Source organism: Pleurodeles waltl, chromosome 11 (genome assembly GCF_031143425.1).
Source record: "Pleurodeles waltl isolate 20211129_DDA chromosome 11, aPleWal1.hap1.20221129, whole genome shotgun sequence".
NCBI classification, from domain to species: domain Eukaryota; kingdom Metazoa; phylum Chordata; class Amphibia; order Caudata; family Salamandridae; genus Pleurodeles; species Pleurodeles waltl.
The window spans coordinates 916044735-916062284 of NC_090450.1; the positions used below are offsets into that span (position 1 = coordinate 916044735).

The window sequence follows — 17550 nt, forward strand, 5'->3', positions numbered from 1 at the left end:
GAAAAGTGCACACTGTCACCAGGGAAAGGCTCATACTAACAAGTGCACACTGTCATCAGGGAAAGGCTCATACTAACAACAGTAAAAGTACAGAGTGCCATCAGTGAAAGTGCACACTGCCATCAGGGAAAGGTTCATACTAACATCAGTAAAAGTACAGAGTGTCATCAGTGAAAAGTGCACAATGTCATTAGGGAAAGGTTCACACTAACAACAGTAAAAGTGAGAGTGTCATTGATGAAAAGTGCACACTGTCATCAGGGAAAGGCTCCTACTAACAAAAGTAAAAAAATACAGAGTGCCAACAGTGAAAAGTGCACACTGTCATCAGAGAAAGGCTAACACTAACAACAGTAAAAGTACAGAGTGCCAACAGTGAAAAGTGCACACTGTCATCAGGGAAAGGCTCATACTAACAAAAGTACAGAGTGTCATTGATGAACAGTGCACACTGTCATCAGGGAAAGGCTCACACTAACAACAGTAAAAGTACAGAGTGCCGTCAGTGAAAGTGCACAATGTCATCAGGGAAAGGTGCTTCAACACAACCGCTGAGGGGCCTGAACAGAACACATACAACCGCGGTGTTCACACATTTGGGAGCTGCAGGTGAGACCACATTCTTGGACAGGTACACAATGTTGAGAACGATAAGGTGTAAGAGGGCAGTGAGTCATGAAGCAGCAACCACAGTCCCTGGAACATTGAAAGCAGCGGTAGGATCTGAAGAAAAGGATGGGCGAGGCGTGCGGTTTGTATAGTTGGGCTGCAGTGGTTTGGCATTTATCCTTAAACTGGTCAAATATTAAATGGCGAACCCTGGTGCACGCGCGGCTGTTGTGCTACAGCGTAAATACGATAGCAGTTGTACACGGAGTGAGGGCCCAGTCCTGCCCTGTCCTCAATGACCATGAATGTAGGTGCCCTCTTGATGCCCTGTGTCCTGTGCGATGAGGGCACTAGTTGTGGCTGTGTGAACAAGGAGAATTGATAACATCAGGGTCTGCCTGAAGTAAGGTGGGTTTACTCCTCCACTTTCATAGGAGCGAACCAAAATAAGTCATAGCGCCTGGAAGCCATGTCAACAGACAGACTGTGGCCAGTCTGTCTGACAGTGTTCCTTCGGCAGCTCCTTTTCTCTGCCCCCCGCCGCCATACAACCTGTCACTTTTCCCACTTCTAGAGCTCGCGGTGAAACTGTCTGTGCCTTCAAAGTGATCCTCGTGAAACGTGTGCATCCTCGAAGACATTGGCCCAAGCCAAATGTTTCTGCTTTCCACCCAGATTTTACTTTATCATTTAAATCTGACATTCCTATTGAGTTCTCCCATTGCTAAAGCAATTTCACAGCGCCTTGTCGGGCCAAGCGGTACTAAACAGCTATAAATACATTCATGGCAAGAATCGCTCCAGTCAGGGGACGGCCAACTCTTCTCACCCTGAACTACAGCAAGATAAGGAAAATTCCATCAGAGCGCTGAGGGCGCCAAGATCAAAGGTCTATATCATTGGTACTCACAAACATTTTCCGAGGGGCCAAAATCTTTGGTCTGCGATGTGACCGGGGGCCGCATTAACGCCGGCAGTGAGCGGCTTGGGGGTCGGCGTGGGAGGAAGAGGGGGGTTGTCGGTGAGGAGGGTATAGGGGAAGCAAAGCATAAACATTTAGTGGCTGAACTGCACAATGTGAAACCAGAAAACCTAGGATTAATCCCAGCTTCCCCATTTAACCAAATTGTGTGACTCTAGTCAATTGTTTTATTTCTATAGCCCTCCTTTTCCTTCATTTTCACATATAGGAGGGCCTAAATATACACGACTTCAGGATGTGCACCATACAAAACGTTGTCCTGTGTTTGGTTCAATAAATTATAATGGTGTTCATGTATAATAATAACCCAGGCCACCCAAAGAGTGCACGTAACAACTAGCTTGCGTCTCAGTTCACTGGTCTCATTGTGGGGGGTGAATGCTCCTAAATCCATTTTTGAAACTATCACTTTAAAAGAAATACTTCTGAATGCACATATATAATCCCATGTACTAAGGTGAAACGGTTCTGCTTGTAAATAAAAGGACACGTTTTGAATTTTTGCTGCATGATGTCTTTAAAATGAAGGTGTTCCTTTCTTTTACTTCATTTACCTTTAAATAAATGATTCCCTGTTTATGTAACGTCTTTGTATGCTAGTGCTGAGTTGGGTAAATAGCAGCCCATGGCTGCTATTCACCTGGGGTAGCATGTTAAGGTCAGGAGGGCCGCATGCGGCCCCCGGGCCGTACTTTGAGTACCAGTGGTCTATATCATTCCAGCGGCAACAAACCCCTGCTACACTATTGTTACATACGTGCAGCGCACGTTCTGCCATTAGTGTGGCCTTGTTACACTTTCGGAAGTCTGGGCGACTCTCCACGTGTTTTGAAGTCATAATAATATCCTATTTTTTGTCCCGCGCTCCGCACTGCACTTCAACCATGCCTGTGCACTTTAAGAAACAGATGTTGTCAATCCCTAAATGAATGACAGTATCCTCAGACTGATTGTGCCTCGGCTTGCTGTTAAGTGTTCCAGGCACCGTGCTCTGGTCCAGTTCTGGGTCAGGAGGCTGTGACCTCCTGACTGAGCTCTGCTCATGTGATACAAGTATTACAGGGCCAGGTCAGAGGACTTAGCAACTGTTTATGCATATGGTAGCTGGACAGTGAATAACCTACTAAACACTGAACAGAGATGACTGTGTGCTGAATTTCCTGATGGTGAGTGCTGTTTGGCTGTCAGTGAGGCCCTTCTGGGCCATGTTGGATTTATGTTGAATTCTGTCTAACCCCTTCAGTAGGATGTTAGCAGGTGCTATGTCAGTAGGATGTTAGCATGAGCTATGTCAGTAGGATGTCAGCATGTGCTATGTCGTGACAAAGGTAACTCCCAAACAACCCGAAACGCAAGGACCCTTATCTTTCCAGAATTCCACAATTCTTTCAAGGGAGATGGGGGCACACAACAGCTCCATTCAATAGCAGCCAATACCCAACGGAACACATCAAAGGATCGTCCAGTATTGAGAAAAAACAGCTCTCTTTACCCAGTCCTGGATCCCAAACTATCACCAGCAATAGGCATTCCAGAATGCTGCTTTCGCTATGGAATCCCGAGGACACATATCCGAGCTTAGATGGCCCGAATGATGCTTACTACCTAACTTATCACTTTAAAGACCAGAACAGTGAACAGTCACAACCTCTAATACAACACATCAAGCAGAACAACGGCTGAACATCCAACGCAGCTCGGATGCATCATATGGCTATACCTCGCAGAGCGAACAACAGCCCTTTATTCATCAAGAAACAATATATATACTCCTGCAAGACAACACACCAAACAGCAAACTAGCACCCACCAGCCCCTCACAGCTAGACTGACTTAAATAAACACTGTAAGAAGACACTATCACCCCACTTACCTCATCCATGTACTGCAAGTTGGGAAACGCAAGAAATGCACATTTCAGTCCTTCAGATGGTAAAGATCTCCATTTACACATACGCCAATCCACACTACAACCAAGCACACACACAAAATATGAACCACACCCACACAAATAACGATCCTACTCAAACCGAATCAGAACACAGGCTCTGCTCTGCACAGGGATCCTCAAGACCTCGGTGTGAAGGTATCCGACCCCAACAACGCTTTGAGACCACAGTAATAGCAACACAACATTCCACTAAGCTGTAATAACATAACATAACAAGCATTTACAATGCAACGGGTCTCGCGTTTGCTCGTGTTAGAGCTAATAGCGTTGTAAACTCCAAACCGGATTTTTCTTGCGACATAAACCATGTACGTAACTGGAAAAAGTGCAATTAACTGTGTAACAGGGTCGATATTATGCAAAGCGCTCGACTTCTGCCAAGCGAGATTGCGTTGCGAAAATAGAGAAAAAAGTAGTCCACAAACCGAATGGAAAACAGCGAGCCTCGCATGTTTTCTGTACTTGGTCGATGCGCTCGAGGAGGGCTAACCACCGGAAAAGGCATGACGTATGCGTGCCTTCCACTAATGAAATCAAGCAGATTCTAACAGGCAAGCCCACGAACCAATGAACCAATGAAAGACACTGACATCACGTGGACGGGGCTCCGAGCCCTTATTAATCCCTAAAGCATCTCGCTAGCGAAACGCATGCGCAAGCGCATGCGACGCAGGGCACTGGGGGAAGGGGCTTCTCTGTTCTGACTCCTCCACTGTGGAATCTCTCCCTGTCAATTAGTTGAGCAGGATATTATCTGACATTTCAACATTTCTTAAAAATCTATCTTTCTTGTTCGGTTTCTTCATGACCTAGCCACCTAGGCGCCAGGGCTTGTGGGGCTTGTGTTCCACCAATAATTCATGTGAAGAGCCCAAGGGTTAGGCCACGACCTAGCACACTTTTTATTGTCTGAACATGCTCGAGGCGCATGTATTACCTGGCGCCTGCTTTCATAAAAACAAGGTGTGAAATAGAGTGATGTGCATATCTAAAGAGTGCTGGGAAAGGTCAGAGACACACATAGGACTGCGACTGCAAACCATCTCTCTCGTATTAGCTCTGAGCACCCAAGAATGATAACATTCAATGCAACATTTGTTTTACGTTTTGAAAAACTGACATTGTTAGATGCACCAAGAAAGCTTTAAAATGTTGTCATTTTAAGTCCTTTAAGAGGTAATTTACTACTTAGTGTTTCTAAATCATGCATGAAAATTATAATGAAATAAGGTTTAAATGTTCTTTGTGTCATTTTAATTTGTGACAATGTCTAGTTTATTGTTGTTTCATACTGTGCTCACACAGTCAGGGAGCCAGTAAATGGCACTAATAAACCATAACATGACGACAAACCTTTGAGATCTCAGCGTGTGGTTTGCACACAGTATAAAAACATACTCTGTAAATCTTAAGTTTCACATGCATATAATATAGAATGCGGAGTTCCTACTTCAGCTATGACTGCAAAGGAGGGTATGGTAATATTGCGACATCCCCTCCCTCTGATGAAGGGACCTAGCAACATGAGCACTCGCTTATATTTTTAGGGCACAAGCGCTCCGTCCCTGTTGTAATCTCTCTTTGAGCTTTTAACCACGCCCATGTCACACCCGTCACTTTCATTGGTTCGTGGGCTTGCCTTTCACAATCTGCTTTATTTCATTAGTGAAAGGCATGCATGCGTCATGCTTTTTCTGGCGTTTAAAAAACATATGAGGCTCTATGTTTTCAGCCTGGTGTCGGCACTACTTTATCTTTCTATTTTCCAGGCAGCACGATCGCGCTAGGTTTTACATAGCGCGATCGCGCTCAGTTTTTTGGTTTTCAATTTCAGCGTGATGGTGCTGGGTTTTACATACCGCGATCGTACTCACTTTTTTTCTTTCCATTTATGTGGCAAGAAAAGTCCGGTTAGGAGTTTACAACGCTAATAGCTCTAACTCGAGCAAATGTGAGACCCTTTGTATTGCAAATGCTTGTTTAGGACTTGTTCCCTGTTCTGAGTTTCAAGGGAGGGCGGCTTTGGAGTCCGGAGATGATTTATTGGCGCTATCCAACATTAACAATTGATTGCCTCATTCATGGTCCTGGAGTCTGTGGGGGTGGAGAAAGGGGACGGGGGGAGGTTTGGGAGTTTTCCAGGTGTTTTATATTGACCATTGAACATACAAGTCAGGGCATCCTTATAAGACCTGAGCCCCAAATATAATTTGGGGAACCTGGCACCCATGCCGCGCCATTTTCCTAGCGCATGTGTAAGTGCACTTTACCAAAACACAAAAATCAATCTGAAAGCACACTGAGTGACATCTTGGAATAGCTAATGTGAAATACCACTTACGTGTTTTTTATCATTTTTCCAAAAGCCAGAATACACTTTCACGTACTCTCCAGTGACCGGGTCGGGGAGGCTGTATGTGCCAAACCCACTGCGCTTTCCTTTCTTCCAGTCTCCATCGTAGATCGCTTTAGTGCTCTTCCAGGTCTGCGTACCTTTACCTGTTGAATCAAGTAAGGAAACTGTTACTCACTCTGGTAATTGCAGTGAGATCATAGCAACGTGAGTCAAGTCTTCAGCAGGGGATGACATCAGACCATCTGGCCCTAAGGAAAAACATGTTCAGGAGAGCAGAGGACTTGAGAGCAGCTTATTGTGCAGGCGTTTTACCACATTTTCCTTTTGGGTGGAAAAGAGGCCTCCTTCTCAGCACATCCATGATCACGTCATATCACATGCATGCATAAGGGCAACAATGCCCTCTTAAAAGATCACTGCTATTGGAAATCTAGTCCTATCTTAAAGGGGCCGCCCAAGAAGAGAAAAAAACACAGTTCAGTTTTCCCAGTTCTGCATCTCTAACAATGACCAACAGTAAGCATCCCAGAACGTCCCTTCGTTTGATGATGTTTGCTTGGAGTTTGACACATTTTGTGACATTTACAGCTTTAAATGAGCCCTGGCGTCTCATCTGTTGCACTAGGGAGCAGCAGTGTATACAAGCTTACGTGAAAACATGGGTTCTAATCAGTGCTTAATTTGTAAATAAAAACGTGCCGGTGCTCAAAGCCCTCCTCTTAAACACGCGGATGCTGCAACTAAATGTGGGAACACGGAATACTGAGGCAGCGTAATCCGGAAGCCATCTCAGGCCTCTTTTATCTCTTTATAGCCACTCCCTGCCTCTTCAGCTCACTCTTGCAGCTTTCGGCTTTCTCCCATTGTGACGCTTTTTCGTTTTTCTCTTTCTCCGCCTTTCCATGTCTGCCTTTTCCTCACAGAAAATGCTTGAGGCAGAAGAATAAGCACCTGCCTCAAAAATAAGAGCCGGTGCTCTGCACCGGAAACAACAAGCTCAAATTAAGCACTGGTTCTAATTCTGGTTCTTGAACCTAATCAAAACCTCAGGATTCTGAGGTCAATCACTTTAGTGCTCTCTGCCTACAACTATAATATGTGTAAAGTAGAAGTATAAAAATAAGAAATGCTCCGTGAAAGTATAAAAATAAAAGTATAATGATAATGATAAAAAAGTTTGAGGTACTTGCAAAACCACACATTATTATTTCTGTAATCCAGTCGCATCTGAACCCCGTGGACAATAAAACTGTGTTCTGTAAAGTTGTCTGCAGCTCCTTTGGCCCAGGTCTGACTTGTTCCAAACTCCAAAAATAAATAAAATAGAAAAACAGCCAACTGCATATTTAAATGCTGAGAATGGATTACAAAATATATTACTGCATTGTGAAAGCACGTGAACACAAAGTCGATTCACAAATGTATTTATGAGTACAAAACGTAGTACCGCTCACATGTTTTTACATGCCCTGAAGAATCGGTCCTGAAATGTCCAACTCCCTATATTAGTATATGCGCAAAGAGGGCAGAGCCATTTCTATGTGCACAAACATTATGTGATTAATCCAAAGCTACTCCTATTTTAATTTTTCTGGGGCCTATTGACAAAATCATGTAAGAGTGTGCTATAGAGTCCTACCTTACCTATTTCAAAATGCCTTTGTCAAAATGCCCCCATAGTGTGATATTGCAATTATCGGTGAATCAAAATGGCTGCCTTTATTACCCCTGAGGTTCTCTGAGTTACTGCATGATTTTTAGAGAGCGCACACACATCGGAAACATGAAGAGGAATCATTGGTTTCTCTTTCCAAGCTAAGCTGTGGAGCAGTAACACAGAGATATTCAGAGTTAAAAGCAAACACAATAGCTCAGTTCTGCTCTGAGCCAGCGCAGCTGTTCATGATACACCCCCTGCTGTTTGATGGTTTTACAACAGTAAAGGGTAACATTTAGCAGCAGAGACTTTTTAAGGCATGGGCAAAGTGGGCCCTGGCCCAAGGACTCCAGCCTTTCAGGGAGCCCTCTTATAGAGCCAGCTCTGTCTGCAGATAGTCTTGCCCTGAGGAACTTGAACAATTCTTACACAGCTCTGCTAAAAATACAGTTTTTCTTGAATTTATTTTTAACGTGGGTAATGTGTGAGAGTCTATTACAGAAATTGTGCAGAGAAATATTGTTTGTTTCATGCAACATCCATAAAGAGTTTCTTTTAGTTCAATACAGGGGACCTTACATATGAGCAACTGGGGGGTGCAACGGAGATTATTTGCAGTAACATTAGTGAACTGCTGATGTGGTACCATATTAAAAGAACATGTCACTATCCCTGAATATGTAAACACATTTAGAATTTGGACATGCCTGTGCGCTGTCAGTGGCTTGAACAAAGCCACAGGTAAAGATGCACAAAGGGCACATAATTTTATTTTAAGTGGGAGATTTGGGGGCAGGTGACCAATAGTTAGAGAACAAGAAGTGCCACTGGGAAGCAAGGGGGTGAGCTAGATGCATGGAGGTAGTGCTGAACTTGGCTTAGGGCAGGTGTGAGAAAGGAGGTACCACTGAGAGGCAGAGTGGGTGGCGGATACAGGCACAGAATATGCACAATGTGGGTGATGGCAGAAGAGGAGATTGCTCACCCAGGCTGAGTAGAAGTAAAGGGCCACTGACGGAAGGAAGTTGGATCAGTTCTCCACTACTGACAGGAAGAGGCGGGGCAAAGTCTGAGGCGGAACACATTATATCAGGAGACATTTGGCAGAATTGAGGCATCCTGCCATTCAGCATAGCAGAGTGCTGATTGTGTTGAGAGGCTCAGAAGGGCAGGTTGGGGGACTGCTAGGCAGAACCAGCATCTTCCGCAGAGGGTTTTCCTGGAATCCTGGAACTGGGTTAAAAGTTCTAATGAACTGTCAAGGGTCTAGGTAGGTTTGTTACATGGGGGTGGCCAACCTGGCTTCAGGTGGGCAGGCTGGCTGAGCGCCTATGGCCCACTAGAGCGAGTCAACTCTAGGCAGGCAGTAGACTCCTGGTCAATGATAGGTTAAGGTGACTCTGGGTTGTCAGGAGTGAGGCTGGTGGTCCTAGGAGTTTGTGTTGTCTCTTGGTGCCGAAGGGCAATGGTTGGTTGACATGACAAAATTATATTTTGGGCTTGTATGGCCAGAAGCCTGTAACGTCCGTTAAGTGAAAGTGGACGTAGTGCAGTAAATAAATCCTACCTCACAAAACTGGTTGAATTTCTGTTACCATTAAACTCTAAATCAGGTCCTAAATTTTGTATTGAAACACCACAATGTGGCGGGAGTCCCAATGTTCCAGCTTACCCGCAGTCTGTGGCGGCTGCCGCAAATCTCAAATGGCGGGGCCAGGGGCAGGGGACAGAGGGGAGCGAATAAAAAAAAACAAAAAAAACAAACCCTTACCTTACTGCTGTCTCAATATCCTGTCGCCTCGCGCTCCTCTTCCCTCCATGTGGGGTTCCATTGTTCGCTGGGACACCTGTACAGGCTCCCCAACAATCCTGGCGCTGCTTTCATGCTAAGCTTAGCATGAAATCAGCATTAGGATTGGTCTGAGCGGCTCTGACTGCCGCTCAGAAACGGCCCTGGAGTCTGAGCAGTTTCTCCAACAGCCGGTCTGGAGAAACCTAAGTGCGCATGTGTGTTTGGCCAGCCTGAGACGGCCGGCCAATCACACATGTGCACTTAGGTGCACTCTCGCCTCCTCCTCCCTCCCGTTGCCCTGCCCCGCCACGCCCTGTAATGCTGGCTGATCCAGCAGATGAAAAATAAAACGATAATGCAACTATCGTTTTATTTTCCATCTCCTGCCTCTTGGCCAGGGTGGCGACGCTCCTTCACCATAGCGAAGCAGCTGACCCTGCCCGCAGTGTGTGATCCTCTGCAACTCACTCTGCGTTCCTATTTAAAACACGTGAAAGATTAAAAAAAAAATGCACAAACTAGCGGAATGTACTTCATAATAAAAACTAGGCATTTTTGCCAGGGGTTTTATCGAGTGGGAGCGAAAGAGCTGTAAATTATGCTGGCGAACATGAAGAATCCGTGGTGTGGGCCAAATGTGATCCAGCTACCTGGCGCCACTCTGCACTGGATAGGAGGAGGCGAGGTGCCTTCCAAGAACGCACAAGCAATAAACAAGCACGAGTGACAGCAAGGGAGGCGCTGCTGCCCCCCTGAGTACGAACAACCACCTTCAACACGTTTAGTTATCACGGGGTGTGTAAAGTGCTCAGTGTTACTTATAGGGATCTTTACAGGCGAGGGGGGGGGGGGAGGGGGGAGCTGCCCTTTTAGATCAGTCTATTCATCTGTGTTCCATTAGAAAAGCAAGAGAGGTTTCCAGCACAATTAGTAAAATGCATTTAAGAGGTACTTATAAAAACATGTTAATATCCGTGTGATGCAGGAAATTCCGGAGAGGTGGGGAAACACATACACAGAGCCCGGCCTATTACTAACTGTGCTCTGTGCATGCATGTGTCCTTTCATCACATGGGCTGGATCTAAAAACCACAAGAATGCCAGACCTGCTCCACACTGCGCCAAACTGTGCTGGTTGATTGATGGTGTGTTCAATGTATTATCCCGTGAAATGCAGAATAGGGGGGACTGATGGTTGGTGGCACTATTTGCTTGTTGGGGTACAGTCTGCTTTACGTATACCCTGAAAGAGGAGTGTACTAGCTCGCTATGTGGCAAGTCTGCCCACTCCCCCAAAACTGGGGGTCACAGAACCCCCATTTTTATGTACTGCCTCAATGTTTGACATGTGGTGTGTTTGGTCGACTATATGTCATGTGTTCTATGAGTGCAGTCCTCTATGAGGACTCAGTGTTTGCAGCACCCAACAGTGGTTGCCTAGACAGGGGGAAAAGCCAGGATAGCTTCTGTATGGACAACACTTCTCTTTTCTCTTGAGCAGTCTAGTTTAGTTTCTAGGCTAGAAAACATATTCAGACCAGAATTTGTCCAGCAACAGCCTCTGAATTAATTCCAGTGCAAAGGTTTTCGAAGCTCCAGATAAAATCATATTTTGCCACTCAGGTGCTTCCTTCCGCCTAGTATTAAAGTATTTTTGAGTCCATGTTTTGCAGTATGACGCCCTCGAGTGGCCATTTGTGGTGGCGTTGGATGATGTCACTGCCACAAATGCAGGAAGAGGAAGTCAGCAACACTAATCTGGAAAGAACACAAATAGAGGCACAACAAATTAAAACAATAACCAACAGGCTGTATCTTAGTCTATTAAACGAGTGGCGCTTGTCAGAAGTCAGTGCTGGGCCCGGAGCCCAAATTTAATGCAGGGCCCTCTGGTTGATTCATCTATTTCAGCCACGAGCAACAAGCAGCATTAAAGAATGTACTGCTGGGAAATAAAAAACAAGGCCTATGGCGCCATCCAGTGATCTTGCCATACAAGCCGTATCTTTATTAGAGGGGTGGGGGTGGGGGTGGCGGAGGAAGGCTTGCTTGCAATTAAAAAATTGTAAATGCTACCGAAGGACAGCGTAGCCCTGGAAATGCAGGATCTGGGGGATCATTCCCCTTCTGTGACGAACCTCGTGGCACCTACACCACAAACCAAAAAAGTCATGAGTCGATTGGATTACATATGCAAGAGGATGCAGGAGAAGATGGATGTTCAAATAAAACAAACTACTAACACTGATGTTTGGCAGTCACCGGAAGTGGTCCTAGCACTAAGAGAGCATTGCGAGGGGGACCTAGCAAGCATAGATGATTTTAATTCTCTTAGCTACAGCCCTGCCAAGCGTCACGCATCTCGCATTAGAATAACTAATTTCTGCTCATTTTCCGGCATTATTGTAATGCCTGAGATTGTCACGCAAATCCTGAAGTGCGGTAAAACCTTCTTGTTCCAGTTTCTCACATTGCTAGGTAAGCTCCAAGTAATGTTTATCAAAGGCCACAAGGTGGCGCTGGTGTACAACGGGAGCTATAGGATTCTCGATATATTACAATATTTATATGGTTCCCTTGTCTTCATCGCTTGATTTTGCTTGCAAGAAAGTGTCACTCATAGTCGCTGAAATGTCACTCATAATTACACTGAAATCATGAGACTGTCACACACAGCAATCTGAAACCTTGGCAGCTATTGGAGGGTGGAGTAGAAACAAGATGATATAGGATCACACATAGCTACACCACAGATTACCTCCCATGAGTAATGCTGTCATTCAGGGCTTTAAGTGGGTTGAAAAAACTGTGGGGGCCTCTCAAAGGTGTGTAAACTATGTAATTAAGGGCGTGGCTTAACAATGTAAAAACAAATCTCTGCTGTCTGGTGCTTTGCTACCTCTTTCTGTTATTGCATTTCCATATATATAATAATAGAACTGGCATGAACTTAAAACAAGCCCAGGCTATTGGCTTTATCAATGGTTTTTAACTGTAGAAGATGAGTGACTAACATCAATGATAGTAAATAATAGCAAAAATGCTTCACCTCTGTGATTATAAGACTTTGAAATAACTATGCCTCTCCATTAGAAACGTAAAAAACAACTCTTTGTAAAATACTCACTGTTATTTATTGTTGGCTTGGACAATTGTCTAGAAGCTGCTGATGCTTGGCAGCAGGCGCCGGTTCAGTTTAGAGCCCGAGTCTGCGATCTGCCCCCCCACCCCCCCTCACTGCGGATCCCCCAGCATGCCCTTTCAGATCACTAGCCGGGGATGTATGGCACGCATAACCAAGGAGTCCCTCCAGAGTTACAGCAAAGGCTGGTGATGGCTTGCAGTGCCCCCGAATTAAGTTTTTTTACACGCACAGGTGCTGGCAAAAATGAAGAGCCCCATAGGGTCCCGTCTCAGCACCTGTTTTTTAGAACTGCTGGTGCTAAGCAGGACCCGGCTCACTTAAAGCCCTGCTGTCATTCCAGGTTGCCGACCAGTTCATTACTTCCGGAGTGCGGCTGTATGCTTTCATTAGTATCCCACTCCGACTACCTTTCCCCCACTTCCCCGTCATTCTCGCTCGCCCTCTCCCATGGATTCTCACCTCCAGTTTAGAAATTTTATAGGTGATTGGGGTAAGGGGTCAAGTGGCAAATGTGTGTTAACAGGCTGTTTCCTGGTCTGAGACATTCAGCTGGGACTTACTAGTGAGCACCAAAGGGCCCCATACCAAAAACACCAATAAGAGAGGGGAGGAGGATCAGGTAAGGCCAGTGCTTAATTTGAGCCTGTGGTTTCCCGTGCAGGGCACCTTTTGAGGGCCGGCACTTGGCTTCCTGCATCAAGCATTTACTGAGAGCTAATGGCACATATGGAAAAGTTGGAGGACGAGAAAACGAAAAAGCATCACAAAGGGAAAAAGCAGAAAGCTGCAAGAGTGAGCCAAAGGGGCAGGGAGCGGCTGTAAATGGACTAAAGAGGCCAGAGATGGCTTCAGGATTACACTGCCTCAGTATTCAGTGCTCGCACATTTACTTACAGCAGCCGAGTGTTTTTAAGAGGAGAGCTTAGGGCACTGGCACATTTTTATTGACAAATTAAGCACTGGGCGGGGTGCCAACATTTGTTTTACGCGAGTTCTCACCTTGAAGAATCACAAACTTCCAGTCTCCGCACTGCACATTGATCCAGGTGATATGTGCCGCCCATCACACAGAAATACATACATAAACTGCCATCCTGAGCAGCAAGTTGGTTTCAAGTGTTAGTCAAACCACCCAATTCACCCACATTAAAGGGACATGAGTCCTCCACCTCTGTTCTAGGTACCATTTCTGTATGTATGCTAGTTTTATAGCACAAACCCAGCTGCAATGCATGGATCACTGTACACCATGCCTGTTTCACAGTAGCTAGTGCAGGAGAAGGGGTGTGAAGAGATGGGTGGAGTAGGGCTACAGCATCAAGGGATCTGTGGCGGTGAAGTGTTGGGGTGAGGATTACACACATGGCTGGGAGGACCAGGCCAGAGGATAGAGATGCCGTGGGTGGAACAGGCTGGTGCGGGAACGCCATCCTAAAGGTTACTCTGTGACTTGATGTTACTTAAAGAAATGGCATTTCAGCTCCTTGAAGAGGCAGGGAAGAGATGGAGCCAGCTCACTTGCATACAATGAACTATGAAGTCTAAACACTTAATTATATGCTTAATTGGCTTTACATGTTCTATTGCACTGAGCTATTGTGTAATTTCTGCACATTACTATTGAGTAACATATGCCACCTTATCTCTGAACTACAGTGGTGCAGTGGGGTATCATAAACATGCTCAAAGTCTAACTTGTGTCAACCAAGGCATTTTTGTGGCCTCCTGTTAGCAACTATATTGCATTTTGTTACTCATTTTCTTCTGCTACAAATACACACAATACCAATCAATACTGAATCATACGTTACATTTTCAGAAAAGGAGTTACTTAAAAACAGTCAAAATATGACTTGGATGGGCCACCAAAATCCTTAAGATGCCTCAGGTAGAAAGAGATAGAGTCTGACGTAGAGGTACACTGAGAGTAGGGAACAAGTTGAGCTAGAGAACTTAAGGCGACAGAGAAAGAAAAATCACTTTCCGAGGTGGCCCCTTGAAAGATGGGGCCCTGGGCAACTGCCCACTTTGCCAAATGCATTAAAACATGCCTAACCACCAACCGAAATACACAACACTGCTGAACATTGATTTCTGAAGTGTAACCAGAACCATTTGTTCCCGCGAGTACTAGTGTGACACGGTCACACAATTGTACAGTCCTACGACCTACAGGAAGTTTGACTTTTTGTGTGCCCCTTATGAGCATCAAAGTAACTCTCTTGAAGTATATTCAAGCTAAACTGCCCAACAACATATCACACATAAATAGTTAAATGAAGTGCTTAATTTGTAAATAAGAAGGTGCCGGTGCCCAAAGCCCTACTCTTAAACACGCGGCTGCTGCAATTAAATGTGTGAACACAGAATACTGAGGCGGCGTAATCAGGCCTCTTCAATCCGTTTACATCCACTCCCTACCCCTTCAGCTCACTCTTGCAGCTTTCTAATTCCTCCCTTAGTGACGCTTTTTCGTTTTTCCCTTCCTCCGTCTTTCCCATATGTGTCTTTTGCTCGCAGCAAATGCTTGAGGCAGAAGAATAAGCCCGGCCCTCAAAAAGAGGTGCCGGTGCTCAGCACCGGAAACAACAAGCACAAATTAAGCACTGGTTCAATGTAATCTTCAGTTGGCACCTGAGCCTATGTGAAGAGCCCCCTTGCTTAATATCACACATGCAATCACTACCTGTTGCCCATCCTTGCCCATAAATTAAATAGAAGTATGTAACTGCACATAAACACATTGGCATAATAGTAAAAGCACACTAGCTGTCATTCATAGATGCCTTTGAGAAGGCTGAAGAGCACTCAGAAGACAGTAGTGACATGCAGGACCACCTAGTAGCTACCTTGACCAAGGCACACCTACAGCACCTTGTAGCAGAGCCAACTTAAAGGGCAATACAAGACAAAGCGTCTAGTACACATGCATCATGCCCACTGTAGGACCTGAGGACGTTCCCAGTGAGGGATTGTATACCGTCATCAACATCCCTACCACCCTCACCGCCCCACAAAGGTTTAGCTGTGCCACACACACACATTCAGATACTTGATTTACATCACAGCGGCTGGGATGAATATGGGGTAGTTGTACAAGAGGGGGTCCAAAAGGTATGACGGGCACTCCTAGACCTGAGAAAGACATCATCATACGGAGTGCAGATGTTCCAGAGGAGATGCACACAAGCCAAGAGCTACTTCTGAGAAACAACAGGACACATTAACAGCAGTAAAGGTGGTTTAAAGTGAGCTGAGGTACTGCACAGAACAGGAGGGTATGGTCAATGGTGTCAAAGTCCATGAAGAGGTCAAGCATCACTAAAAGTGCGGCAGCACCACAGCACATACTCAAAGGGAGAGAATAAGAGGTAAACCATGAGTAAGAATCAAGAGATCAAAGAAGAGACTTTGAAAGCAGAATTAGTAGGAACAGGTTCAATGCATCTTTGGAAGAGAATGGGTTTCAAATCCTTCTTAAATGCTCAAAGAGAGAGGGTGGAGTGTAGAGCTGGACAGAGCTCCAAATTTTAGTCAGACTTCCTGTAGAAGAATTAGTTATTTTTTGTTCCTTATAGCAAGCCATGGAGTTTAGTAGAAACAACTGCACACTAAAAGAGCATGTCAGCTTTATTTTCAGGTACAGAGGACTGACCGTGTAAGACATTAAGAGTGACACTACTGTGTTCTACTGTGATCTTCAATGGGCAGTCATTAGGGAATTTATAACACAGAAGTGAGGGGGATCACATTTTTGGATTTTTCTAACAAAACACGATCCTGTGTGTAACACTGCTCTTTGGGGGTGAGGAGTATTTTAGATAGGCCTGTTAAGAGTGAGCTGCCACAATCGCGTCTTGAGAAAATGTAAGATGGTCTTGAGGTATTGTCCAGGTATGAAATGTCTGATCCCCCATAGACGTCATCACTAAGGCCATGCGCTCTTGGGCATTGCACTCATCTAGGTTTGTAGGTCAATCTTTCATCAAGATTGAAACCCTATGACATTTGCGCAAGTGTTTTGCAGGCGTTGACCTAAGATTGCACATGTGTGTTGGACTGAATCGAGGAGACCAGGAGGAACTCAGTTTTTAATGGCTTACATTTTAAATGGTTGGCTCTTATACTTTTGGATTACTGTAGGAGGCTGGACTGGCTTGTAATGAGTACCAAGGGGTACTTGCACCTTGCACCAGGCCCAGTTATCCCTTATTAGTGTATAGGGTGTCTAGCAGCTTAGGCTGATAGATAATGGTAGCTTAGCAAAGCAGCTCAGGCTGAACTAGGAGACGTGTGAAGCTACTACAGTACCACTTAGTGTCATATGCACAATATCATAAGAAAACACAATACACAGTTATACTAAAAATAAAGGTACTTTATTTTTATGACAATATGCCAAAGTATCTTAGAGTGTACCCTCAGTGAGAGGATAGGAAATATACACAAGATATATATACACAATAGCAAAAATATGCAGTATAGTCTTAGAAAACAGTGCAACCAATGTATAGTTACAATAGGATGCAATGGGGAAACATAGGGATAGGGGCAACACAAACCATATACTCCAAAAGTGGAATGCGAACCACGAATGGACCCCAAACCTATGTGACCTTGTAGAGGGTCGCTGGGACTATTAGAAAATAGTGAGAGTTAGCAAAATAACCCTCCCCAAGACCCTGAAAAGTGAGTGCAAAGTGCACTAAAGTTCCCCTAAGGACAAAATAGTCGTGTTAGAGGGAAAATGCAAGGAAAACACAAATCAGCAATGCAACAACGATGGATTCCTGACTGAGGGTACCTGTGGAACAAGGGGACCAAGTCCAAAAGTCACAAGCAGCTCGGAGATGGGCAGATGCCCAAGAAATGCCAGCGGTTGGTGCAAAGAAGCTCTTACTAGGCTGAAGAACTGTGAATACTGCAGGAACGACAAGGGCTAGAGACTTCCCCTTTGGAGGATGGATCCCCCACGCCTTGGAGAGTCGTGCAGAAGTGTTTTCCCGCCGGATGGACGCCAACAAGCCTTGCTACACGCAAATCGTGCGTTTGGCGTTT

The 17550-nt window shown here is 45.1% G+C and overlaps 1 protein-coding gene across 1 annotated transcript in view; it reads right to left on the reverse strand.

Moving 5' to 3' along the window:
* MORN3 (MORN repeat containing 3) overlaps nucleotides 1-17550 on the reverse strand; it is a 117881-nt gene that overhangs the window by 78286 nt on the left and 22045 nt on the right. Inside the window, exon 3 of the mRNA XM_069214910.1 lies at nucleotides 5884-6041. Within this exon, the coding sequence (XP_069071011.1) occupies nucleotides 5884-6041 (158 nt within the window). The remainder of the gene's footprint in view (nucleotides 1-5883; nucleotides 6042-17550) is intronic.